We start from the raw sequence: 27,311 nt of genomic DNA, 5'->3' as shown, positions 1-27,311 counted from the left end.
ATTATTCATGTGCAATACAATGTTTTAGTTGAAACTTTCATAAGCAGCAAAAGCACTTTATTGCACATCGCTTTAGACATAGGTTTTGTTCAAAATAATGGCATTGTGCACATCAAAAATACTGATGCTGGCATATGCTTGTGTTTAGTTTTGCCTGCAACTGTAGGCACCAAAAAAGTTATTTGCTGGTTGTTTTTCAGAACTTTAGAAATTGTTAACAATGGGCAGCAGTGTGAGCGTGTATGCAGCTGTAGTGTAGTTATGTAACACTTCTTTTATCTGTAACTTAGGCTTCAGTGGTGAAAGTGGTGTCATGCATATGTCGTGTTACAGCATCTATAAGCCTGTTCACAAATCATCAGTTGTCTTTCACGTCATTGATGGTTCTTTAAAAATATATTATTATATTATCTAAAGGCTTTGAATAAACAACTCTATGGTTACATTCTGTGCCTTTGGGCATGTAAGGTGCATAACGCATTGCAATTACAATAGTAAAAACATATCTTGAAATATTAAAAGTATTGACTTCTTCCCAATCAGTTGTGCAATCTGTGCAAACACAGAAAATATGATCACATTTCGCTCTTGCTCACAACGCCATCTTTCTAACATCTGCCACAATCTTTCTTTTGGTTGCAGAGCTGCAGCCCAAACTTCACAGATGGAAATTATAATCAAGGCAGTAACTTATTTTGTAAACAGTGTTGTACTGTGGTTGATATCGTGTGCAACTGGGCTATGCAGTTACAGGGTGCAACTCTAAAACAGTTGCAAGCTCTGGCAAAAGTGTTTAACAGCCACTTTGTGCTTCACTTTTATATGTTTGCCATACATCCTTAAGCTGGTTAGAATCCCGTAGGATTGTTGTGATGACAGAGGTCCAGTAACAGCTGCCTTTTACCAAAGGGATTGTTGTCCTAAATAAACCTCCGTGAGGAGGGTCTGTCAGTCTGATTCCCAGATATCTCATACACAATCCCACATACACATCTTCAATGTATACAGCTCTTACATGCAAAGATGCTTCCAGTATCTTTTTGGCTAAATCCAGTGAGAAAGCATAGCCCAGGCCCATGGCATATGTTGGGTATGTCGACTCAGGGAAGGCAGAAACAGGGAGAAACCACTTTGAGCTGGGGTCTCGAAGAACTGGGGCATGCCATGTCAACATTCCTGTCATGTAGAGATGCGTGGGAGCTTTCAAAACCATGTCAACAAGGTTTGGCACATTAAGGAACATGTCTGAATCAATCTTCATGGCGAAGTAGGTGTTGGGGCAATGAGAGACGAGCCATTCAAACATGACCATGGTTTTAATGGTGAGGTTATTGTAGCTGTCCAAGAAGTTACTCTGGAGAATGTCATGATGTCTTTGGCTTTCCTTTAACACCTACAGAAACACAGAGACCAAATTCAGAGCAGTACATTTATGGATTTCACCGTCAGAAACAATACAACCAGTTGCTTATTTAGTCCTTCACACGGTAAATCTGGAGGAAAATGTTTGCTCTGCTTTTAGGTCTGGTCGTCTGGTCTCCTGAGGGAAATAGTCAGAGTGCTAATATTACTGCTAAGTGCTCCTTTCTTCACTGTGTGTTGCTGGAAAGGTAGTGAACTGTGGGTTTTAGGTTGATGCTATTGCAAACAATTCACCCCATGCAAACCTCTAACTTTGATCCTCAGAAAAGGCTGCTGCTCTGAGCACCTTGGGAGTTTCCTTAGAGTCAGTGTGTCCTTTATTTTGAACCCCCAGGTTAACAACTCTCTCTTATTACATAGATGATTTCAAATTAAAGTGAAAGAGAACTCGGTAAAAATACAAATAAATTAATATTCACTCACTTGCTCCTCCTCTGTCTTTTGTCCTTCTGCGGACAGTCCCAGCAGGAAGTAATGGCTGACCACTTTGCCCATCACTGTAGTGTCTTTGCCCCATGTGTTGCGTATTACCTCACGGGCCTCTATGTTTTGAGGCGCAACTGGGACCATGAGAATTAGAAAGGGTCTTTCTTGCCGACATCTGTTGGGTTCGTCTATTATAAAACGGTACTCGTGTGGGTACGCCACAAAGTACTGTGATACTGAGTCATCAACAGCTGAAATCTGTGAAGGAAGAACACACCGAACGTCATGAGTGCTGCAACTCAATAGTGCATGATTTTCTTTGTTATTCATCCATATTCTGCTTCTCTGATAATCCTGGTCACAGGAGGCTTTAACAACTACTCTCCACATTTGGAGCATATTTCTATCAAAAGATATTTCAGTTTTTGTAGCTTTAAGCCAGCTGTTGTAACTGCAAACTAGCTCTGAAATCAAGTTAGTCGCTGAGATAATCCTAGGCCAGGAAACATTATGCACTTCCAAAATGGCTTCCTGTCTCGCCATGTCTGCTTTTAATTTTGAGTAGTTTGGGGTTAAGAGTTTTTAATTTTGTTAAGTGATTCATAAAGAAGCATTTACTATTTATTAAGTTATGTTATATGTTAACCAAACGCCACCCACGATAAGCAACAACATTTTTAACTTCCCCAGAAACCTCATTAATTAGGTAATAAGCAGACGATCGAACTGCTGGGTTGGAAGTTTGTTACTTCTAGGTTGAAACAAAAGTCCGTTACTTCTACTTCAAAGGCTCTGAGAGCTTATGTACAGTATATGAGTCTAGTATAAGTATAAGTCTATATATAGTGTGGTAGTCACCTTATTATTTACTTCTTTGTTTTTCATATTATGAGATAAACATGAAAAGGGAGTACCAGCATTGTTTATCAATGTAGAAATGTATTATTAATTTTCATTTCTGCTTGTGTTTCAAGATGACACAGACAAAGTACTTACAGGGCCGATCGCAGCGGTCATATTGTTAAAAGACTGCCTTGACATAAAAAATGTGAAATCCCATGATAGTTCGATGCTTGAATTGTAGACAGTAAAAAAAATTCCCACCATGAGGAATAACATCAAAAGACACAACCACCGTCTACATCTTGCCCAGGGAGGTTTTTCACTGCCAAGACAAAAGGGAAAATGGACATCTTCAATGCCCTCTAAATGTGTATCAGAAGCACTTAACTATCCATTACATTACTGGAATCAGGAAGCAGTCTGGTAATATTGCGTCTTCCTGCCCCAGTAATGTAGGCGGTACTCATTACTATGACTTAACTGGAAATGTTCAGAACACAGGAAGTAGTTTCAATTAGATCTGCATCCACCAGAAACCACCACAGGCCCAAACTGAGCTGCGATTACTGCAAGCACTAAATCATTTATGAGGACGGCAGAAGTATGACGTATGTGATCCCGAAGCTTTTATATGGATTATGTAGCCTTAATCAGGATGATTAAAAAAAACCCTCAGCACTTAGCCCAGTATGAAAATGGATAATAAAAATATTCACAGAGCATATTTTGTGATTAGAAGACTTCCCAAACCGTGTCCACACATGTAAGTTTTAAAATCTTTACACATCCTTGTCTTTGTTTATTGACATCATTAATGCTTGAAGTGTGTGAGCAGCAATTCATAGAAAGGTTTCGGCACAGTGTACAGTGAAACACAGACACATTTTATGTAATAAACTGACATTGTTCCTATTTTTTATTTCTAGTTTTCACTTTACTGCGTAGGCTCATGTTTCTTGGTAGTATGACGTTAAAGTTTTCTAGGTATGTTGAGAAACATACACACACCGCGTACTAAGGTTTTAGGTTAGAGATAGAGGATGTTGTTTTTAATATTCAATATCTCTACATAAACAATATCTTATTCTCAAAATCTGAAAATGGACTACTCGGATCTCTATCAGTGCAACGGCAATAACACTACCACTGATCTCTGATTGAGCTGCACCCCAAACAGCCTGGGCTTTAGTGCCCCCACTCTCTGTGAGTAACATTTCTGTATATACACCAAAATACTCAACACACAATAACAGTAAGAAAGTACTGAAAACTATTAATTCATGACAGTTTTTCATTACATTTTGTGTGAGGAGTTGCTGAGGAGATAAATGATAGAACAGTGCTAAGAGACCCTTCGACCAATTGAAAGCATGTTTTTACCAGATAATGTTCAAAGCTATGTCTGTGCAAGTTGTAACAAGAACGCGTAGAAAGAATATTTGAAATCCTGAAGCACAGCAAAGCGTCAGGTTACACCACCGTGGGAAAAGGAGATGAGTGTTTTTTTTTTGTTTTGCTTTGTTTTGTTTTTTTTTGTTATATGTTTATTGGAAATTGCTTTGCCGAAACCTCTGTAGAAACCTCAAAAGTCATTAGAAGGACTGATTGTACTGTTTTTCTGCTAAACAAAAACAAATTATCAGCCACCGATTCATATTTTCTTTCTTGTTAATTGATTAAACACAACGGCAACACAGAAATTATATTTGTACCTTATTAAATAACCAAATGTAGTGTTTGTTCAGAGCGTAATCTCTGCTGCTCTCTATCTGACCATCTATTTCAGTAACGGCCAGACAAAGTATCGAATAAAAGCTTCCATACATTGGAACCACACCTCGCATTTTACTCAGCTGTTCATTGCGTCAAAATCACTACATTTCAAATAAACTAAATTAAAACCTCCACTTACCTTTTTGAAACTGGATTCTCCATCATTTTCAAGAGGTGCAGGATTATATTAAAGCCAACGTGCGACACAAACCATAGGAGCAAGGATGTTCTTGTAATGGGGCTGTCTACCCGACAGCATTGTGGTTTGCGTGCAGTGTGTCAGACAAGCAGACCAGGCTTCCTTTCTAACAGACAGCATGATGAAAAAAGACGCTGTGACACACCTTCAAATCAGCTGTAAAAAAAAAAAAAAAAAACTGAAGTAGCTCCTACAGTAACAAACAGAGAGCCTGCTGCATTACAAGAAGAAGCCTAGTCAACATGACTCAACATGTGTTCTGAATTATATTCTGTTAATATTGCAACACAGTTTACCAGAAAAAAATGAAAAAGTTGTTCTGTCTAATTTATAGATTATTACATGGGCCACAACATGCACGTGTTTTCATACTCTAGATTAAGATCAATGTCTAAGGCCTTTCTGTAGTACATCACATTTTCATTTAATGAAATAATATAAAACACATTAATTGCACCTGCACAAAACTGGGTGAGTTCCTCTCCATCATACTTTTAACAACTTTAATTTAATTATAACACCGTTACTGGCATTAAATGTCCTACTTGCAAAGACTGTATTTCATAATAAAATCACTTCGACATGGCAGAGCGATTTTGCAGAATGCGTAATCCTAAACAACTGGAGGCCATTTAATGTGAAACAGGCAAACAGGAGCAAACAAGAAACTCTTCAAGGGCGACTTCACCAATGTTCAACCTGCTTTCTATGGGTTTAGTTTTAGGGTGCAAAGTTACATTTATGCTTTTAAACTTTCCTATATTAAAATATTTCTCCGCTTTTAGCTGAAAAACTCCTCCAGATGCAATCACCCGGAGGAGTTTTTCATCATTAGGTGTTTAGATGATGTCATCTGGAGGAGCTCTGGAAAAGAAGGTTGACCATGATTTTAAACTCCATAGTTTGAGCCACAAGATAACATAATCTCAGTTGAAGCTCTCTCCAAGTGATGTCATCCGGAGGCATTCTTCAGCTGGAATTAGAGAAGAAATTAGAGTTTGATGTCATTTATGTACATGTACTACTCCAACTAGCACCAAAAGAAGCAAGTTCGAAATTAGTGAAGGTGGCTACTGACAGCTGCTGTAGGTGCTGACTCCCGATGACTGGCCTAACTCACTTTTCTAACATTAATATATTTGAAGCATTTCATTTAATTGTGCAGGGAAACATGCTTTCTGTCCGTGCATATGACAATAAAAACTTTGAATCTTGAATTTCTTAAGATTTTTTTTTCTGCAAAAAATGTAAAACACCTTTTAGTGCAAAGTCATGCAAAGTCACTTGAACTGACTGGGTGTATTTGTGAGTCGTGGCATTTGTTAGCAAGCCACAGGCCAAAGCAGAAAGATGAAGGTGCACTTTTTATTGTAATCCAATTCTATGAGCTGAATGCATGAATGTTATTAGCCGACTGAATGGATATTGTAGGTAACCGGGTCAGGTCCAGCCTGTTTGATGTGGGGACTTGGTAAGCTTTTGTCCTCGTCATTTATTGTGTTGCTACATCGGTTGGTGCGGAGCTGCTTAGGCTGGGGGCCGCACTAAAAGATAACTGGGGCCAGTTTTGCGCCACCTTTGCCCCTTGTGTTGGTTTGAGGGAGTTTGCCCATTTGTGACAGGACCAGTGAGAGGATGAGTTGAACAGGAAGCAGTGATGTGCATTGTAAACAGTGGCTTCCGCTCACCTCGTTAAAACAAAGACGGAGAACTTCTCCAACTCACCTCTGGCTTGGGCTGCAAAACACGCGCTCCGATTCTGTTTTGTCAGTCGTGACTTCATCCATAGGCGCCAATCCCGTGTGTGCTCCGGAGCTTGGGGGAAATTGCATGGTGAGGATAAAAGGTAGCCAGCACTTAGTTGTTAAGATGAAAACATGTTTCATCTACTGGGAAGAACAGGTACCATGTTTGTTTCACTCTAAAATCTTGTTTCATTACACAGGTTTCTGCGAAATCTGTTCCCTGGGATCACTGTGCTTAAATTGTTTAATCTAGAAGTTGGCAGGACTTGACTGAATCATCTAGAGTGTGTTTTTTTTTAAATTTCCACAACTTGTCCTGTGACTTTCCTGACACCTGCAAATCTACATGCAGCCTCCCTCCGTTGTTCTAGAAAGTGGACCTGTGTATGTGTGTCTGACATTAGAATAGGTAACAGTGCATAGAGTGATCAACACTAACAATGTTATCAGTCTCCTATTAGCAGCACCGATGATACAGTCAAGGCAATACACTCCCAAAGTAATGGACATCCCCTAGACAGTAGACACCAGTAGAGTAGACACCATCCCTCTGGTGGGACAGTACGTCTGAAATCTAAATCAATCCGCTTTATTTCTGCGGTCAAGTTTTAAAACCCTCCACTGAGCTTAGTGAATTTGCTAAAGTTCTGAACAATACATTTGGGGTATTTGTACTTCAAACGAATACCCGATTTTCATGACTTCTTAAACTTCTACTCTGTGCAGGTTGAAGCTAAAACATGTTTAACCTGCACAGATACTGTACATGCTGTAGTAGTTTGAAATAAATCAAGTACATGTCACTTACTTTGGTAAAATCAAACCCCTTTCAAAACACCTTTTTCCAACACATGCGGCGAAAGAGTGCAATTAGAAGCACAAATCAAGACGTGCGGAAAGTTTTAGCTATAGGTCAGCTTGTTCCTGCAGTGGAAAATACCTAGACCACAACTACTACAACTACCTTGTTGTGAGTCACATGTAAACTGATGTGTTTTTATACATCTGCATGTTTTTTAAACCACATGTGAAACCACAGTCTATTTCTAACCTTAATCAACATATCTTTGCAAGTTTTGTCACGAAAAGAGTAAACTCTGACTAAATCTTTAAGATGTTTTTTTTTTTTTTTAATCTTTCAACGTAACATAGACCCCTAACAGCCCATTCCCCTCCCCAGCTGTGCAGTGCCGGTCCAAGCCCAATAAAAATTGGGGAGGGTTGCGTCAGGAAGGGCATCGAGCATAAAAACGGTGCCAAACCAACATAAAAAACTAAAAACAAAAAAAAATAATCTTCCCACGTAACATAACCCAGGCAGCAGTTCATTAAAAAAAATTCACTTAGTATAATTTGTTTGCCTACGAAACAGCTATTATTGTCTGCACCAGATGTTTTGGCTGATGGTTTCATGGTTGGATGAATATCAGCTGAAACTGGTATTAGTTGAAAAACTACATGGAAACTGATCAACCATGACTGAAATCTTCTCAGTGTTTGAAGAGAGATTTATTCATAGACTCTCACTTACCTCATCACAGCTGTCAGGTCTAACGCCATGACCTATTCATCTCTGCGGATCAGATGTTTTACTTTGGGGGCTGGTGGATAAGTGCTAGAATTAGGTAGGATGCAGAAGGCCACGGGTTTGAATCCCACGCCACCGAGTGTGGTAACACGATCCGATGGGGGTTGTCACGATTTTTCACTTGATCAAAGATTTTAAAGATTTTGCAGAATTTGTTTTGTTGGCAGTTTGTGCAAATAGAAAAAGCCAAGTCTTTTATGCTTGAAGCTTGGAGGTTTGAGTTGGTAGTTTACCTCTTGGCAAGTTTGTCTCTTGATAAGTCGACTGTGCTGTCACCTCTTGTGCACATACTGTATGGTATTGGATGAAATACTGTATTTGGAAGTAACAGCACATTACTGTTAGTGGCAAAGACATGGTGCAGCTATCTCCTGAATTATGTGCAGGCCTCACTGGATGAGCTTTTCTGAGCTCCGTGAAACAGGTGAGGATTGTGTTTACTACTGTAATAATGATTTGATGCAGACTCAGCTTATAGCTAGTGTGTTTCCCCCAAAGCTTAACCTGTAAAATATCTTCTTGAGTTTGTTTCTAATCGCTGCAGCTTTAGTATATACACTAGCAAAACATAGCACGAATCCTGCTAAACTCAGTTCAGTTCATATTTGTTCAACAGATTGTGAAATCGGATATACTGTATGAGCTCTTAACAAAACATTTAACGTCACACATGCATCAGGAATATTAGGAAATTCAGATTTGTATCGCAAAAGAGGAAGCGCGCAAGTAAAATGAGGAAGATAACGGTTGGAGGCTAGAATGATAAAACTACTTGCAGGAACATCGATTGAGCAAGAGTCTTATCACAGATGCGTGTGCGAGAAGTAGTGTAACAGCTGAATGTTTCAGACCACAGGCATCTAAAACGTAGAAAACAACTCATAACTTTTATTTGCTGTCAGTTAAGTTATTTCAACCAATATGTCCAAAGAGTAGTCATAAAAATGAGCAGAAATCAAAAGACAACCACTATACTTTATATTGCCATTGAATATAACAACTCAAATAATTATTGTATCAAACAATCTCAGATATCCAGAATTCATTGGTTCTAATAAGACAATGACAGTAGCTTTGTGTAAATTGAAAACATTATTAACTTTGCTTAAATATGATGGTAATAATCTTGGTTTCTTAAAGCTCACAAAGATGAATGTGGTCTGGTACAGCTTGGAGTCCAGCTGTTTATGCAGTGAAGCCCCCTTTGGTTGAATGGTAGTGGTCTTGATTCCAGATTCCATCCATAAGAAAAATGAAAAGAAAAGCAAAAAGAGGCTCTGGGTCTCTCTCTCTCTCTCTCTCTCACACACACACACACACACACACACACACTCTTAATGTGGGTGTTAACGTAAAAATGTAAGGAACATATCACTGTCATGTAGATTGATGGATACGTTATGGAAGCTGTACAGAGATTATTATAACAAACATTAAAAAGAAAGTCTGGTAAAAATTCTTACCAACCCTTTAAAAGGATAAAACTCTAAAGAAAACTAAACAAAATAAATAATAAAACGGATTTTGGAGGAACACCTCCTTTTTTCCCTTTATCACTTTGTGTCATTGCTTCACGGCCAGAAAGAAAAACCTACTGTATCAACATAAGACGTCTTTTCTCCTCCGTATGAAACGAATGATTGTGTCATTTTATCTATGTTTATTTGATTATTTGTTTTTTATCTAAAATGGTGGTCATGCAAATACAAAAAGCCAAGTCTTTTATGCTGTAAGCTTGGTGGTTTAAGTTGGTAGTTTACCTCTTGGCGAGTTTGTCTCTTGATAAGTCGACTAATTGCTGTCTTCTGGGTTACGAGGTGATGACCTGGCTGGTTTTTTACCCTCCTAGCTCAAGAAGTAACCAGCCTTTATTCTACTAGTTATAACTGTCTAGATTCCACTGATTCCAGCTAACTATTGTTTCTTGGCATTTAAGTTTAGTGAATGTAGCCATTGCTTTATTCATCCTTCCTAACGTTGTTATCCCTGCTGGAATCCATGTCCTTCAAGTCAACTATTTCAGCTTCCAAGAGCCAAACCAGGTGGCTAGCTATATTTCAAGAGGTTGACTTGTTGTTTTAAGGTGGTCTGGTATTCCAAAATCATTGCTTGAAGTTTGCCCTGTTTACTGTCAAGCCACCTAAGCCAACAGGTAAATTGATGCTCAGAGAACTCAGGTAATAGACGATCGACCGGCATTCACGCTACGTTTTTTTGTCAGCAGACCGATATTTTGGATTAGCTAAGCAGCTGACAAATCAACTGGTTTTCACAGCTGGTGTGTGAGCATACTGCAACTACAAGATGCTCGTGTTTTTTGTGCTCCGACCCTACAACTTTGTAGGTTGTTCGACAAACCGACTGCTGTTGTCTGTAGGTACCAGTTCATTATAGCCAGAGGGTTTAAACCATCTGCACCGTCAAATTCACCACGGTTCCTTTTTCAGGTAATCATGGTTACATATCTTAAGTGCCAGTCTGTAACCAGTTGGTGGTTCCAAAAGTCTGTAAGAAGTCCAGTGCACCCAACCACTGTGAAGTCTTTTGAAGTCTTTAATCAGTCTGGGACAACTCCAAAATAAGTCAGCAAGCAGTCCGGACACCGCTGACACCACACCTGTACACAGTCTAAAACCCCAATGAAAACCAGTCGATCAGTCCGTCCCATGTCCAATGCCACAAAAAGCAGTCTGGGAACCTATCCGATAGTCCAGTCTCAGTTGAGCAGTCCTTTTACCAGATGTCAGAGCTTAGTTCTCTGCTGGTGAGCGGTACAAAGGTGCTGTTCAGGTGGAGTTCTGGTTTTTTCCCAAGCGTGCTGCTCTGAGGCACCTGGGAAACACATCGTACAACAGCAATTAGCAGGACTCTCCCCAACTCTACAACGCTTAACAAAAACCTACAATTTAGAGAGAGAGAGAGAGAGAAAACAGGTGCTGCATTCTACAGTGTAACAACTATCACATGCCTCATATGACAACTAGTTCCCAGTCTGTTTTGAATAAATTAATATTTAAGCTTAGATAAAATGAAGATAGTTTTTTTTCTACATGTTCTTTTATCCAAACAGACCTCTTGTTCCCCAGTGAACTGCTCTGAACCCCTGGGGAGAAAAGAGGGGTTTTATTTAAAGTGCATTTAATCTGTTAAGTACATGCACAAACAAACAAAATAGGAAACACTGTACAGGTGTTAGATGCAAAAGAATGTACTAAGAAGAACTAAAACATACTCTACACGGCTTTGTCCTTTGCCCCACCTGTCCATTCAGAAGTGTCATAGGAATGTTGCAATAAACATGTCGCCCCCCAGGACCCAGAGTGGAAAACTGCATGGTAGAAGCAGGAGGGAGGGGGGGTGAGGCAGGCTGTGTGGGAAGCTGGAACTCGTAGCTGCGGCAGAAATGCCTCATTTGTGCTGCCATGGCCGTGTGACCTCCACTGATTGGCAAGGTCATCTGGTTGTAGTCGGGGATCTCTGTCGCCAGAGCAACCTGTGGTGAAGACACATGAGTTTCTCTTCAAGGAAGTGAAGTAATTAAAGAGGCGAATTCTGAAGCAGCCTGCAGTTTCTGACTGAACAGTTAAAATAAGTGATAGCATGAACTGAAAACATTTAGGGACAATGACAAAATTCTAAATTTGGACCCAAGCTGATTGGAGGAGTGAGTCATCAAACCGAAAATCAGTTCCAGCTGTTCAGTTATTGCTTAAAGCCAAAATTCAAATTGCACATTCGAAGTCTATTAGTAGTGATATTTAAATCATGGTTTCGTTCTTTTTTATAGCCTAACAAAAGCTTTTTATTTGTGGTGATTGTATTTAAAACTCATAAAAGCAGTGTTCAGACTATCTTGGATAAAACATTTTGATATCATAAACTACTGTTAGACAAAGAGCTTATTTCCTGCAGTGATTCAAACAGTAATAGAAAATCATGTTGGCTTTGTGTCGTGAGAAAAAAAAATGACAGTAGCTTACTTTGGACTTTTTTAATGACTCATCTCTGTACTTGACTAGCGTGTATTCAACTAACCACTTTGACCTTTATTGTTGAAGTCGAAGTGGAGTCGTACTGTATTGTAAGTATTATAAGAAGAGATAGTTTTGGCCACGCTACATAAAACTGACAAGGCACCAATAATAAACATGTAGTAGAATTATCACCTTTCTGACAGCTTCAACCCAAAATCTGAAAAATCATAACCTTTGAAAAGAATTTATGGCAGAGGCACCGTATTGAAATGAGATAAATTTTACAGTTGGTCATAATATTTTTAAATTTGAAATTAATTATTTCTTATCCATTTTGTGTTTGGACGTCCGGCTTTAAGGAGAAACTAAATTAAACAATCTTAAAAATTTAATGTTTTCAACATACAACACTGTCCAAATAGCATATTTACGGTATCAATAGTGGTATTTAATGCTGTGTATTTAAAAAATTTGAAATAACGACTGACCTGATGATGTCCATGGCGACTCTCGTTAGGGGGTGCTAGGGAGGCAGAGGTGGTCGTCATTGCAATGGTGGAGACAGTGGTCTGCAGGTCACCAAAAAGGCCCTGTTCACCGGAGTCCATGACCTGTTCCCACAAAAACACAGTTACATAGTTTTCATTGATAGTATTCAAATGGGTTATGATAAAGATCAGACTTTTCAGGCTATTCTGTTTTTTTCTTACTAACAACAAATTCAATGAAAAGACAAAAACCAACTGCTAATAATAACAAGTGTGTGTAGCCAATTTCTCTGTGGCGGATGGCTTCTTTATTAACATAAAAGCTAATAAAAAAGCACCATTGGCCACATAGTTACAGAAGGAAACATGTTCTTCATTACTATAAACATGGGCATTGGAGTTGTATGAGCCAACCAAGGGCTTCCTCAGTTTTAGTTTTTGTTTTATGTAGTATGTATTGTGCAATGTGAACTGTCCTGTCACCTTTTAAGTTTGCTGTGCGGTTTTCAACGAAACAGTTTGCAGTGCAAAGGGTTTGTGGCAAGAGAGGCAGTTCAACTCAGCTACTGAAGGGAGCAGACGTGACGCGGTAGCTGGAGCAGAGGAACTGACTACGAGGTGGTGTAGACCAAGGTAGAAGAGAAAGGTTCTTTGTGGAGGCACACGGTTTCTGCGAGTCTTTGAGAAACTTGTTGGATGAAGGTGTTTGCGAACGTGCTTGTGAGATTACTTAAACTTGTATGTCATGTTGCCAGGGCGATTAGCAGATTGTGACACTCTGTCCATGAACAGACAGATCTGCCTTAGACATATCATACTCCTCCCTTTGAGCAACCCTCAGGAAAAACCCCAAATATCAGGATGCAGGATGGTGGAAGAGGGGTTAGGTTTTGTGGTGGGCTGTGTGGTTCTCCTCCGGGTACTTCCACAGTCAGTTTGACTGGTGACTCCAAAGTGACCTGGGTTTGCCCAACTGTTGAGGGACTGATGGGACCCAACGAGTCTTATGACACACCTTCAGTACAGCTTTTGTATATAGAACAAATGAAACTAGAACGCAAATAAAAGCCACAGGGACACATGCAGTCCATATAATGTCGTCCTCCAAGGTTGGAGATGCTGCTGATGGTGAGAGGCCAACTTTGAAGGAGGGTATTTCTCAGCCCACAAACTCATGAGTGACTGCACCTCCTCGAGTGTAATATGAGCCAAGTGTTTATACTGTACCCATGACAACTGACTGTGGACTGTCAATTACTATCCATTTAAACTCACAAGGCACTTAAATTTAGAGTGGTTTTATTTATGGGGGTTTTGGCATCGTGTACTGTAAGTTTGAACCGCACAGTTCCCAGATGGCCTAACGATCAGGAGAAGCTCAACATTTAACTGCGCTGTTCAATATGTACAGAATAGAAACCTGCCTCGATTCTAAATGTCTTATCGAAAATCACAACTCGTGTTATGAAGCAGGATAACAAGAGCAGTGCAGTACACTGTCTGATCGAGACAACACACCCCATCGTCCTAGTCCATCTAACACAGCATCCATTAGTAGGGCATTAAGGGACATTAAGATCCTTGTCTATCTGTTGCAGATCACTCAGTTATTGTGTTTTAGTGATTATTTTGTAATGTTAAGTAGCAGTAGACATCACACCATCTGAGGTGTTAAAACATAGAAGATATGTTTTAGCCCATATTCATTTCAATTGTAATACATTGCCTTCGTTTAGCAGGTATTTCAAAGTCCATCTGTGCTCGCCATGAAGTAGGAAATATACAAAATAACTTTCTTCAAGGCTCATAGTACGTGCAATCAAGATTATTGAAATTCCCTCTTGGCTTCACACACTTAGCTCTACATTTACACACTGTGTAGTATGTAGGGTAAAACTGTTGGTTACCATTGGTCACAGTTTGGTTTAGCAAAGGACCCTGTGCAGTTTTTGACAGTGGCAGTTTCCTACCATTTCATTTCTTTTACAAGCAAGTTTTATTCAAATAGTGCCACAGTCAAAACACGTATAATGTATAATACATTTTACTAATACATAAATAATTACAGAAATAACGAATTTATGTGATTGTTCTTGCTGGCATTATACCTGGCGTCTGGACAATGTCTCTCTGCGTTTTGCAGGCATCTCGTAAACCACCTGTTTCCAAAACTTCGATGACAGCTCATTGCTCTTAGGACCCCTCCACTTGATAATGGTTAGCACCTGAAAAGATGAGAAGAAAGTGCTTGAGTCCGTCGGTGGTTGTTGATCCTTTACAGATCACATCTCCAATCACATCCCGGTCTCTGTATACCTTGATTGTATGTTTAAGTGCTTCCACGTCCTGGTAGTTGATGACATTCTTCAGGTCCGCACACTCTATCATTATTACCTGGAAACACAAAGCCACAGAGGTAGACAACGTCTTTGTGCATGGAGTAATATAATTAGAAAGGCTGACGAGACACATCTGCTTATCTCGGCCAGATTTCCTGTTTACTTGGATATTCATACCTTGATCTCCCCGGTAACGAGCATGGAGTGGAGGCGTGTCTCTATCTGGAAGATGCTCCATCCTCTTTTAGCGACAAACTCTGGGGTCAGAACAATGATCAGACGTCTGCTCTGCTCAACGCTACGAGCCAAGTCCTCAATGTAGGCTGGGAGAGCGAAGATGGAGACAAGTGAGAGGAGAACAGACAGATGCTATTTAGAATGTAGAGTGAGGAACAAAAATGGGGCTTTGCAATTTGCTTTTTAGAAATAAATATAAAATAAGCAAGTGACAGCAGTCGTCTTATTCTCAGTCAGGATGTGGTCGTTTTTCTCATTGTTACATAATGAGGAATGCAAATATGTGCATGATTGATTTTTTGTTTTAGAAAAAATATGAGTAACTCAAAATAACTCACAAGAACTGAACAAAAACTTACCAGCACCTCTAAAGCTCTGACTTGATTAACACATCATGTGTTGCTGTGTTTATTACCTCACACAAACAAGACGGATATTTTAGTATCGTGGCTGGTTTATATCCGAGCCAAGCGAGCTCGAGTTTTTAATTAAGGTTTAATAATAGAAATCTTTGTCTTGAAATATAGTCGGAAAAATAACTATATAGAATAAGTGTTGTGTAACCTTATTTAACATCACTTCACAAAACCAGTTCAAATAGGCTAAAAGCACTAAATGAATCCAAAAAGATAAAATTCCAATATTCCGGTTGTCCTGCTTATTAATGTTCATTTGTGAGCATAAGAGAGTTTCCTAGGGGAGCATCTTTCAGTAAGCAGCAAATATGAACTATTCTTCTATTACAATTATTAAAAAGAAAAGCATATAGCCTGCCTAGTATTATCTTCTTTGGACACATTGTAAACAGATTTACTGAGTATAAAACAGTGAACAGCCTATTAGAATCTAATTATACCAACAACAAAAAAGGAGAAATGAAATAATCAAACACGCCTGAGGACGTTGCTATGCAAAGCATGTTGCTTGTAAATTTGTTAATGGACTTGCATTAAATAAAGAGCTAGACATATATTGACTTTGCTGGAATTTTGATGATTTAATTTGAGCCATTTTCCTGCTCCAGTTCAACCCACTGGTAGATGGAGGAGCACACAGCTGTGCACAGGATTATGGATAGGATGATGTCATCGGTGTCCTCTCCTAACTGTGAAAGAAGTTATCAAGTGCATTTCTCTACATGCAGAACTATGCATGTAATATCCATGTACTTGTATCTAAAATATGACATGTCAGTTTGAGGTGGATGTTTAATTTTAGTGCTAGAAGGTGCAAGCAAGAGGCAGGTAAAAACTGAATCACACTTTTCAGGATGAAAGCTAAACCTCCTTATATGCTACTTGCTTCCTTCGTTGCTGGCTGCGTCCTTCGAGTCATTATTTCATAAATGCCTGAAATGACTGACAGGAGTATGTAGCAGAGTGACAGAAATGCTTGTGCGGGATTTCTGGCTTTTGCAAATGGGAATTAGAGTAGTGCTGATACGCCACAATCAGCTTTTACTTAGAAAATGTGAACTTGAGGAGTGTAATGGGCAGTGTTGGTTATGCCATGTGAAAAAGGAGCCAAGTGGGACATACGAGTCAATATAGAGCCCACTGACTGCACTTTCAAAAGGTTCTCCGTACCCTGTATGTGGTGCCGCTGCTTCATTTCAACCCCAAATCAAAAAAGTTGTGACATTTTCAGTGTTTCTCAAATTTGTAGTAAGTGAAGACGTTTAAAGACTGTGTTCTGTGACCGACAGATTCCCTCCCTCTCTGTGTCTCTCTCCTTCACCAGCTCTTCACTTGCTAACTAAATTAATGACAGAGCCTCACCAACAGCACATTGCAATTTCATGCTCAATTTGAGGGGCACAAATAGCACAGAACATGCCCAAAATTCGGCTCATTTCTTTCTTTTGTCTGGTTTACTTTTCTTTCATTTTCTTCATCTTTTCCTTCATTTCTGTCCTTACACTTAACCTACTCTCTCCTCTCCTGCCCTTCGCTTCCATCTCTCACTGTTTGTGAAGATTATGTAAATCAATTGATGAAATAACACAAACCACGACCTTGTGCCGAACATCTCTTCTTTTGTTCTCGTTGTTTATTTCTCTTTCACTTGTTCGTTTCGGAGGGCTAATGGAGTGGATAATTGAATGGTGCGATTTATTTCAAGATGCTGCGTTGCTTTGTCAGTGGCTTTGGTGAGCGATGGAAAGACACCTCTCTGTGTCTGTAATTCCCTTAGTTTTTAAACTTCAGTTCAAGGGAAACTTGAAGTTGTTTGCTTAGTCGTGAGAGTGTGCTGAAACAAGGAGGGTGCAGGTCTTGCTGTGGAGGGGGATGTAATTTCATAAACATATTTTAGTAATTGGAAATAAAATACATTTTAATTTTTTCTTACAGCTTTTGTGAGTAGTGGGGTGAAGAGGCTGGACTGCAGCCCCCCCCCCCCCCCAAGCACTTCTATTTCCCTTGGCTATGGTTGAGCATGTCGTGCAGTTATGCACAGTGGATGTTATTGTTAAGATGTTTTTAGTGCACAGGAAGTATGTGGTGTCTTTTCAGGATGCGGTGTTTGCTTTGGTGCGTCTGTGCATCTTAGCTTGCAGAGGAAGCATCACTTTGGATGAGAGCAGACGATGTAGAGCATGTGGATTCATTAGAAATCCTTTGTAAATCCAGTTATGTATGTAATTTAATAGTAAAAACGCATGAAAAGACAAACCAAATTAGTTGGTTACTTTTTGGCCACGTTATGAAAATATAAAAGTTTTAGCAACTTTATTCTGTTCTGTTAGATGAGCTGAAATGGGGTTTTGGTACCAAAATGCTATTACAGAGGGGATGATGACTCAGTATTTAATTTTCCTGAAATAAATTGCATTTCTTTTATTGTTGAATAAACCAGAGACTACTGGTGTTTTTTTATTCCGTTTTTTTTTTTTTTTTTTTTAAAGCATCAAGCAGTTATATGGCATCTTACAACACTTTCCTGTCTTCTGAAGCACACAGTCACTTTCCCTGATTAACAGGAAAATCAAAATACAGAAATACTGATTTGTATCCAATACCACAACAATCATCAAAGTCCACATGAAAATACATTTGTTCTTATCTGATGATGAAAACAGGAACTGATTTGTACTACTCTGTTCTAGAATATCCAACTGACCTGATTTGATATGGGCACTGCCATAATTTTTGTAAACTGTGCAGTGTATTTAAAAAAAAAAAAAACTGCAAAACTTCAGGCAATGTTGATCATGAGGGATATTATTTGCTTTGTTGGTTTACATTACATAATGTTTACAGAGTCATTTTGCAGATGCAGCTTTTTGCTTTCATACAAAGTGAGATACAAACCAAGCAAAAAGTCGATGACTTTTAATAAAACCTTGTTTGGAGCCACTTTCAGCAAGGCAGCATTTGCATATACAATAAACCGCCTGTGTGGCAGCCAAAGGACAGTATTGACATTATTTCAGCTTACTTTACCTATGTCTCAGGGTAACTTCTCCGGTATGTCCACCAGCCAGTCGTGAGTCGGTCGTTTGTTGCTATCCAGGTGGTACAGTGGGATTTTATGGCTTTTTTTCAATACACCAAAACAAAAAATATAAAAAATGCTCCATAGAACTGAGGAGACCTCCCCAACTCTTTATGTAAGCAATAACCGTCTGCAGGTAAGTCTGTGTAAGGGACCACGTGATCCACCGTTCATACAAACATATTGGTTATTGCAAGTGCTTCAAATGTTTATCTCGTGCACGTGGAAATCCAGTGCAGGTGCGTGTTCAATACACATGTACAGTGTGCCTTTGTGTTTGGGAGAATTTTAAATCCAAATGTGTGTTTATGTGATGAACAGCAGTATGAAACATGTGAACCCCACTCAATTCCAATCTAAATGCTCCATTCACCATCCCCCCCAGCTAGCAAGGCCAAAGATGAGTGTAACAATGATGGATGCCTGTGTGTGTCTGCCCAGAATGACAAATCTCTGCACTGTAGAAAATCTGCAGTTTTATTCCATATTCCTCCCATTTTTAAAGTCCAGAGATCGTAGGGGAAATATACATTTGCGATTGTGAGCATATTTTAGACAACAGCTGCTTTAAATAAATTCACATACTGTTCTCGTTACATACTCACATTTTTGGTTTGACCGCAAAAGAGTTCTGAAAGCGAACGGCCACATTTGTAATAACTGTGATGACTGCACGCACATTTTACTTTTCAACTTAGTTACCGTATTTTTGCTTCAGTGAAATGAAAGAAGATGGACAGGCAGACGGATTGAGTGCTTTGCACATGTGGGAAGACATGTCTGAGTGTGGTTTCACACTTTCAGATTCTCAGCTGTGGAAGTGAGTCTGTGCACCTGTCAGACTACTGATGAGCAATATTTCCCCCCTCCAGTCAGTAAGAAAGTGAAACATAACCCCCAGAAATCAAAACAACTGCCTGTTTGTGTGTTTTTGTGCATGTATGTTTGAACATGTTCCAACCTGGGGGTGGGTGTATTGGTGAATGTTAGAGCTTGACTCGAGCCTGGCTGAGAAAGACAGGTTTTGTGTGTGCGTGTGAGTGTGTTCCTTCGAAACTGAGAACAAGACTATGTGGTTTGAATGTTTTTTTATGCACACCTGAGGAAACACACGGACATACGTGTATATATATATCTGTGTGCGTGTAAGTGAGTTATGATAGAAGGTCCACATCCATTCTTATTTATTCTGACAGAGTGAGGAATTCTGGGTATTGGGGTTACAGTGGCCACAGAGAGAGACAGGATGTTTGTGATTGTGCAGAGGAGCAGAGGAGCAGGTAAGATAGATTGATAGGTCGATACTTACTACTGCTGGGTATTAGATCTCTGTCTGGTATAAACAGCTTGTATCCATAATGTTTCTCCAAAACATCCGGCAGAATCTCCAAAGCAAATGTTTCCTCATCGCTGCTCGTCCTGCCAGGAGACAGAACACAAATCAACGTCATTAGTTACAGTAAACGAGCATTTAAAAGGTTAATGCAACGTTTGCTGTGATGTGACTTCACAAGTCATCTAACGAACAAAGTTTCAGCCAACATTAACAACAGCTGCTTGTTGTATTATATTTACTTTACTCAAATATTTACTTTTTTCTCAACAGCAGGATGACAATATTAATATTTTCCATAAGTACGTTATGGTGCTGGTGCCAGAATGTGGTGAGACTGGAGGTCGGGGAAAATGCTGTCCAAAGTGCAGAAATATGCTTATAGCTCATTTATTAACACTTTTTAATTCATGTTTTAAATTCGTATCGAAACAAATACATCATAACTTCAGCTCTTATCAGGTAGGTATGACGGCAGTTGGTAATTTTAAATGTTGAACACACATGATGATTTTGTGCTGCCGTCACTGAAGCAGTGAACAGGCCGATCAGGCACAGGCCCGTGCACAATAACCATAAAAGGCTGGTTTATGAATAATGACTTGAAAGTATCCAAAGAAAATGCTAAATGACCAAAAACAGGCACAAAATGAGAAAAATGGTGGTCACTTAGTTTAGTTAGCTCCGAGACTGCTAACCTGCCCAAAGAGTCCAGGTCCACCTTAGTGTAGGACAGGTAGGCATCATACTCTTTATTATCTGTGGAGACAGAGACAGAGTGAGCGAGTGAACATTAGGTACTGGCCAGGTTATCCTCATATTTATTATTAATTTGATTAATTTTGAACACTGGCATTACACCACTGGTCATATTTCCGGTAAGAGGAAACTCTCTTCACATCTAAGATCAAGTAAGTGATGTGTTTGCTACAAATTTATATTTGAGAACGTTATTCTAATACATAACCACATTTGAAACTTCATCGTCACAGGATAAACAGTTTCACTCTAAAACCACCCGCGCTGCCTGCACGGAGACACTTTTTACCACATTTAGTGTTTAAGGCTCAACAATCAGCCAATCAACCTTGAAGCAACAGAGCTTGGAAATACCTGTTAGAAAATGAGGCTAAATGAAGTTACATTCACTCAATACTGCAAACTTACCTATTTGTATTTTTTTTAAACAAAGCTATAGTTTATTTGCTTACATTGCTTTGTCAATTTCACTTTTCAATGTAGCCGTACAGACAGAGCTCATCATGTTTATGCATTCGTGTTTCCCCTCCCCTAACTGCTTTGTTTGAACTCACTGTGGCCATGAGTAAGTGTAATTGCTTTCTTGTGTACATTTCTATAATGTACCAATGACAAAGTGTATGTGTGTGTGTGAAGATGGACGTTTTGCAAAAAGCATTTTCTCATCTACTGTTGCCCTCTTGCTGTGCTCCGCGGTTGTGTTTCATCTGCTTTTGCTGATGCAGTATATACTGTACGTTAATCTAACTATTGCGTGAGCTGCCTGTTTGGTTCCTCTTGTGTTAGGACTCGTGTGAGTCCTAACTGAAGTTAAACTGAGCACTCGAATAGGTTTACCGTCTTCAGTTTCATCACTCCCAAAGTGTCTCCTGTAGCAGAGCATAATCTCCAGGTTGTAACACTTATAAAGTGCAGTCAGGACTCCCAGCAGCAGCAATATGACCCCGAGACCTCCAGCCAGCTCCAGGCGATACATATCTAGAGCACGAGAGATGGTGAGAGGGTGGGGGGGAGGGGGGGGATGAAAAGAAAAATAGATGAGATTTAAACCAGACAATCTATGGAGAAATAAAAACTAATGGCATAGAATACACAAAATAATCACCTATTTTCCCCCAATTTATCAGCATTAGAGAAGTGTGTGAATGAAGCTCAGTATTGTTTGGGTTGATTTTCATCACTGCATTGTACAGAGCAGCACGCTCACATCTGCGTAAACACAGTTAACCTGCCACAAATTGGCGTCGGGAAACCTAAAAAATGGGAATGTGAATTACGTTCAGATTGGCAAACTTTCTAAATCGGCAAGTAAGGTTGAAAACTCATTCACTCACAAACACACACACAAAAGCAGAACTGCAGATGTCGAGACTTCTTTTTTTTTTTTTTTTGATGAATTGCAGCAGGCGTTTTTTGCAGTCTGCCTACATTCAGACATTAGAGGCATGTTAACGTGACCTCTGTTAAACCACAAAATACGTTCCTCATCGAAAGCTGGAGCTAATAATGATAGTTAGTTTGCTTAATTTCGTCGGAGGTCTAAGTAAATCCCCATTTAAATAAAGCTTAGTGAGGTGCAGTATTTGTTGATGAGTGAATGTTACATCTTCTAAATTAACAGTGGCTTAAGAAACCACTCTGCTGCACTGTGCAGCTTGATCAGCTGCTTTGTTTTAGCCCAAGTAAAACATTTAACAAAGCAACAAAGGGAGCCAGACATTTTAGTGTAAATCTGTCAACACTATTCCATGTCATCATACATGTGGCAAAAAGAGGAAGGTAGAGAAAAGTAGAGCAAATAGAGAAGATTCACATTGAACCTACTCAGTGAGGTAACAGCTAACATTACCTCAGCATGTTTTGGTCACACCAGACCAAGAGAAGCTGAAGAGGCCAAAACCGTTTGACTGTAAGGATGTGGTTTTCAGATTCAAAGCAATTGGCCTCTTCAATTCCCACAGTGGTCCACACGAACCTGTACCATCTTTTCAATCACGTGTTGCTGGCGTAAAAAAACACAACAACTATTTTTCAAAAAACAATCGCTTTTCTCAGTTGCAACATTTATTTGTTCTCGGGTTTGAAATGATTTGCAAATCATTGCATTTTTCTCTTTTTTTTGCATTTTACACAGCAGGAGCATCAAATATTAGTGTATAGGAGATTGAAGAAATATAGCTGATAAATGATGCTAGAGGAGTCATGATCTATTTGACATGTCGATATGGTCTAACTCTTGTAACTCTGTTGCTACCTGGGAGCACAATGCCACCTACTGGTTTAGTTCACTCACTAATGAAATCATGCAAGAGTACTTAAGTAAATGTACCTCACAGCACTTGTTTCAGGTTCTGTGTATTTCAGCACTGAGGAACAAGGTTCTTTTTCTTGGTTTGTTGATTCCAATTCAAAAACTTGAAAACAAACACTCATGGAAAAAGGAAGGATTCATCTGCACCACCTTTAATACTCATGTTAATATTACCAAAATAGAAACTGAGGGCATACATGTATCTGTAGTTGGTGCCTTGCAAAATACAGTATTCTGATCTTCAGCAATTTAAATCTATCGAGGAAATAAATATTTTCACATGTATATTGACAAGTTTGTAAATCCGCATGGTTTAGTGCTGTGCTTGTATCATTTGATATATTTGATAGATTACTGATAGTGATGTGTAAATAATTTCACCTAGAACAACTTTGTCATTTTGTTTTCATTCAAGGAGGTTTAGCTGTCGATTTAATACCATCATACTGCAACACAATTGTGTCTCACAAAGTTCAAAATTCATTTTATAGCTTATTCTATTAAACTATTATTAGATTAATATCTATTATGATCTCACTGTGTTCATTTTATGATGGATTGTGCTACACACAAATTGTTACAAAACACTTGAATAATGTTAATGTTAGTGCTGTTTGTCAGAAATAACCCTCCATTATCTTTGTATTTCTAATCTCAGTCTGCTTTATAATCTGGCTGAAGTTACCACATTTCACCAGTAGACGTCTCTCCAGCTCTACTCTAAATGTGCTACTACACTTTAATGCACAGGTTGGCAGAAAGAGGTGAGAAGGGGTTTTGGGGGGAGGGGTCTGAGTTGGAAAGAAAAAAAATAGTGAAATTTAACTAATTGCCAAATATTTGCTCTACAGTGACATGAACTCTGATTGCTTCCATTAGTAATGAGACATTTTTAGAAACCTCCACTTCTCTCTGTCTCCCCCCTACCCACATCCAATCCTCTCTCCTCCCTCTGTGTTCTTCTCTTCCTCACTTCATGACCACTGCCCCCCTTCATCTACAGCATTCCCCGATACTTTCCATTAGTAATGAGTCACTTGCCGCTGTTTCTTGATATCATTTCACAAGCAAATGGGAGCTGAATTGGAACGTTGAATTTTAAGCTTTGTACTTATTAGGCATGAAAAGGGAAGTCGGTGATAATGCTGTTGGTGTCTGTACGTGTAAAAGTGATAAAAAAAAATGTTACTTCTCTCCCTTTTATGAACTCTCTCTTACAACTAGAATAATGTCTCAGTGACACAACCTTGTAGAATTATTTACCCTTTATCTTTTTTTTTTTTTTTTTTTTTTTGGCTGGCTTTATTGGGAATGTGTTTCGAATGTGCTTCCAAAGCAAATCAAATATAACACACATTTTCATGAAGTGAAAATAGCTTTAACGTTTGTGTCTGAATGTACCATCTGTCTCAGTTTTCAGTTTGGAACAATTGAGATGTTGAGATAATTCAGGCTGCATTTAACTGTGACGACCACTAGAGACCACTGATGGCTGCCACCATTCATATGTGTCCTCTTCACTTGTTTAACTTAAGAACTTGGTTTCATTTAACTCAAAGGAAAATAATTACTTCAAAGTTGGTTTTGTGCATTGCTAATTTGAAAGTGTGCTTTTCTCGCTTATCCCAGATGAGTCCTCACTACATTGTCCGAATCGTAATTTTCCTCTGGATGAAAATAAAAGCATGGTAGCCAGAAAATGTCTCAACCAAGCTTCAGAAATGTCTTCGTGACATTACGGGAGCAGTATCCCCGTCCGTCTCAATCCTTCGTTCTCCTGTCAGCTCTGTCTCTCTCCCTCCATTTTTCTTTCGAGTAAGACTCTCGTCATGGTGGCTGAAGGCAGCTCTTTCTGCTCTGTCAGTTACAATAAGTGGATGTGTATGGTGTGTGTACTGTAGGTGTGTGTGTGTGTGCATTACCTTGGGTCATCGCAGGGTGAGAGCACACCCTAATTTAATCACACGCACTCAGTGCATGAATTCAAGCTTTGCTAATGTGTGCTAACTTAGGATAACTTGTGCTTTGTTTAAGCTGTCATGTTGTGTCCAGACGCCCTAATGTGACCCTATTAGTGACGTGGCTTCAGGCCAGGAGATGCCAGAACAGTGTAATGGCTAGTTATCCTGGGTACTGGTTAGTGAACTTTTAAAAAAAGTACCTGACCCAAGAGGCGGACAACTCACTTTTCTTTTCTTTTCTTTTTTTAAATCTCATCACAACATTGTAACACTGATTCCAATTCTGATTGCTTTTAGTTTAGTCTACGTTTGAACTTCAGCTTTTTTCCGGCTCAAACTGGCGTTTCTGAACAAAACCCGGCTCATATGAGCACTGCTTATAAAGAAATACTGTAAGCTCAGCAACCAAGTTGGTGCAGCTGACACACTCAACTCCTCTAATTAAAAAGGTTATTTCATTGCTGCCCACATTTTAGACAGAACACAAAATAAATTGCTTGATGAATTAATTTGTAGCATTCATATAATTATGCTCATGTGGCCTTACCCCCCTTTATCTTTTGACTTATCACAGCCAAAATATACCTGTACTAATCAGGGTACGTATTTTATTAGCAGTATGTCAAATATTTCTCATCATCACACAACTCTGCTGTATGCAGATGCAGTTCTTTTGGTGATGATGAATGGTTTTCTCCTTCAGGGGTCGCCACAGCGGAACGTGTTCGGCCCGGGACCGGCACCAAGACGGTGGCTGGCCGAGCCCTCGCCTGGTGGGGTGGGATTCGATCCCACGGATTCTGTATTCTCTACACACTGGTCTACCAGGCCCCCCCTTTACTGCGATAAGGAGTAATCAGAATAAACAGTTACTAGAAAACCAAGTATTCTTTATAAGGAAGTAATCTTTGACAAATACCTTTTAAAGATGTCATACAGCTCATAAGGTTATAGATATTAAATTAATGATTGCCTGTGGTAGTTAAAGTATGTTCAGCACTGACTGTGTGCAAATGCTGCAACGATCCCGACTGTCAATCTGTTGCAAGTAATGCATGATTCAGTGTAAACATTTATTCTGGGAGAGAATAAAGAGGAAGAGGAGAAAAAAGCAAGATAGTGGTAACTGGAGCAGTGGAGATAATAACGATTAAATATAATAAACTAAATAGCATTAGCCAAATGCTGCTGGTGTAGCTGTAATTGTAATCAGCTAACTCCACCTGTCAAACTGAGTAACTGTCAAGCTATGAATGCTAAGTTATGAAATTTAGATGCAAAGGGCCCAACAGACTCTAGGATCGCTACTGGCTTTTTATATACTTAACTTCTTACCGTCTTATTCTGCTCCACAGTGATCTTTAGCTAGATCTTTACACAGCTTCCAAACCGCCCAATGCGGCTGCTTTTACACATTCCATTGTCTGTTCTTGTTATGACAAAGATGACTTTATGTTAAATTGTTGTTGCATGTTTAAAAAAAAAAAAAAAACGCTACTGCTATATCCGTGTTACTCATCACAACAGAACCTGTTTCAGCTACGTACAAAACAATTATTTCCTTCAAATTATCACGTTTTTAAGACACCAGGCAATGTCATTTACAGATAAAGCTTTTTAATATATTTAAAAATATTCCTCAACTTCCACTAAATCTCATGAAAGGATAAAGTACAATTCCAAGTCCAAAAAGGTTGGGAAGATGTTTTAAAGGTAAATAAAAACAGAATTCAAGGAATTGCAAATCAATAGAAAATAGAACCTAAACAACGTAGGGAAGTTTCATATCATGAGAAAGTTTGAATTTGATGGCAGCAACACATCTCAGTTGGAAAAGTTAAAACAGGGTGATGTTTACATTGTGTAGCATCTCCTCTTCTTTTCACAACTGTCTGTAAACATCTGGGAAGTGAGGAGACCAGTTGCTGGAGTTTTAGCAGAGAAATGTTGAATGTCACATTCTTGTCTGCTGTGGGATTCTAGCTGCTCAACAGTCCTGCTCAAGCAGGCCAGTTCAGCACCTAGACTCTTCTCCTGTAAAAGCCATGGTGTTGTGATGGATGCAGTATGTGGTTTAGCATCGTCTTGCTGAAACATGCAAAGCTTTCCCTGAAAGAGACAGTGTCTGGATGGGAGCAAGTGTTGCTTTAAAACCTCTTTGTACTTCTCAGCATTGATGGAGCCTTTCCAGATGTGTAAGCTGCCCAAACCATAGGCAACATCATGCACCCCCACACCATCAGAGATGCTGGCTTTTGAACTTTTTTCTGATAAGCTGGATGGTCCCTCTCCTCTTTGGTCCACAGGACACGCCGTCCATGGTTTCCAAAAAGAATTTCAGATTTTAAATCATCTGACCACAGAACAGTTTTTTAATTTTGCCATATATTTTCCATGAAATTGTCAAATGTCTGTTTC

The 27,311-nt window shown here is 39.3% G+C and overlaps 2 protein-coding genes and 1 long non-coding RNA gene across 8 annotated transcripts in view; 1 reads left to right on the top strand and 2 right to left on the bottom strand.

Moving 5' to 3' along the window:
- Positions 1-4,768, bottom strand: part of LOC137134307 (beta-1,3-galactosyltransferase 2-like) — a 7,254-nt gene extending 2,486 nt beyond the window's left edge. For 2 of the 3 annotated variants that reach the window (XM_067518988.1, XM_067518987.1), the window contains exons 1-4: positions 4,604-4,768; positions 2,845-3,013; positions 1,846-2,106; positions 1,016-1,393 (exon numbers count right to left, since the gene is read on the bottom strand). In XM_067518988.1, the coding sequence (XP_067375089.1) occupies positions 1,016-1,393; positions 1,846-2,106; positions 2,845-3,013; positions 4,604-4,629 (834 nt within the window). In that variant the 5' untranslated portion in view covers positions 4,630-4,768. Of the gene's footprint in view, positions 1-35; positions 1,394-1,845; positions 2,107-2,844; positions 3,014-4,603 lie in introns of those variants that run through there. The other variant, XM_067518986.1, reaches the window with a different exon arrangement.
- Positions 3,021-27,311, top strand: LOC137134308 (uncharacterized). Its single transcript, XR_010915420.1, has 3 exons — positions 3,021-3,454; positions 3,816-3,894; positions 25,597-27,311. It is a non-coding gene; the product is annotated as an uncharacterized lncRNA (long non-coding RNA).
- il1rapl2 (interleukin 1 receptor accessory protein-like 2) overlaps positions 4,953-27,311 on the bottom strand; it is a 373,161-nt gene continuing 350,802 nt past the window's right edge. The window contains exons 10-19 of one of the 4 annotated variants that reach the window (XR_010915419.1): positions 21,459-21,599; positions 20,561-20,621; positions 19,839-19,948; positions 14,975-15,120; positions 14,775-14,852; positions 14,567-14,683; positions 12,459-12,581; positions 11,229-11,489; positions 6,389-10,828; positions 4,953-5,636 (exon numbers count right to left, since the gene is read on the bottom strand). Coding sequence is in view for 3 of the 4 variants with exons in the window: in XM_067518983.1 (XP_067375084.1) it covers positions 10,730-10,828; positions 11,229-11,489; positions 12,459-12,581; positions 14,567-14,683; positions 14,775-14,852; positions 14,975-15,120; positions 19,839-19,948; positions 20,561-20,621; positions 21,459-21,599 (1,136 nt within the window). In the remaining variant the exon portion in view is untranslated. Of the gene's footprint in view, positions 10,829-11,068; positions 11,100-11,228; positions 11,490-12,458; positions 12,582-14,566; positions 14,684-14,774; positions 14,853-14,974; positions 15,121-19,838; positions 19,949-20,560; positions 20,622-21,458; positions 21,600-27,311 lie in introns of all 4 variants that reach the window. The other 3 variants (XM_067518985.1, XM_067518983.1, XM_067518984.1) reach the window with 3 other exon arrangements.

This window comes from Channa argus, chromosome 10, assembly GCF_033026475.1.
Source record: "Channa argus isolate prfri chromosome 10, Channa argus male v1.0, whole genome shotgun sequence".
Taxonomy (NCBI): Eukaryota; Metazoa; Chordata; class Actinopteri; order Anabantiformes; family Channidae; genus Channa; species Channa argus.
Note: the sequence above shows the minus strand (reverse complement) of the source record. Positions and strands in the feature narration are given on the sequence as shown.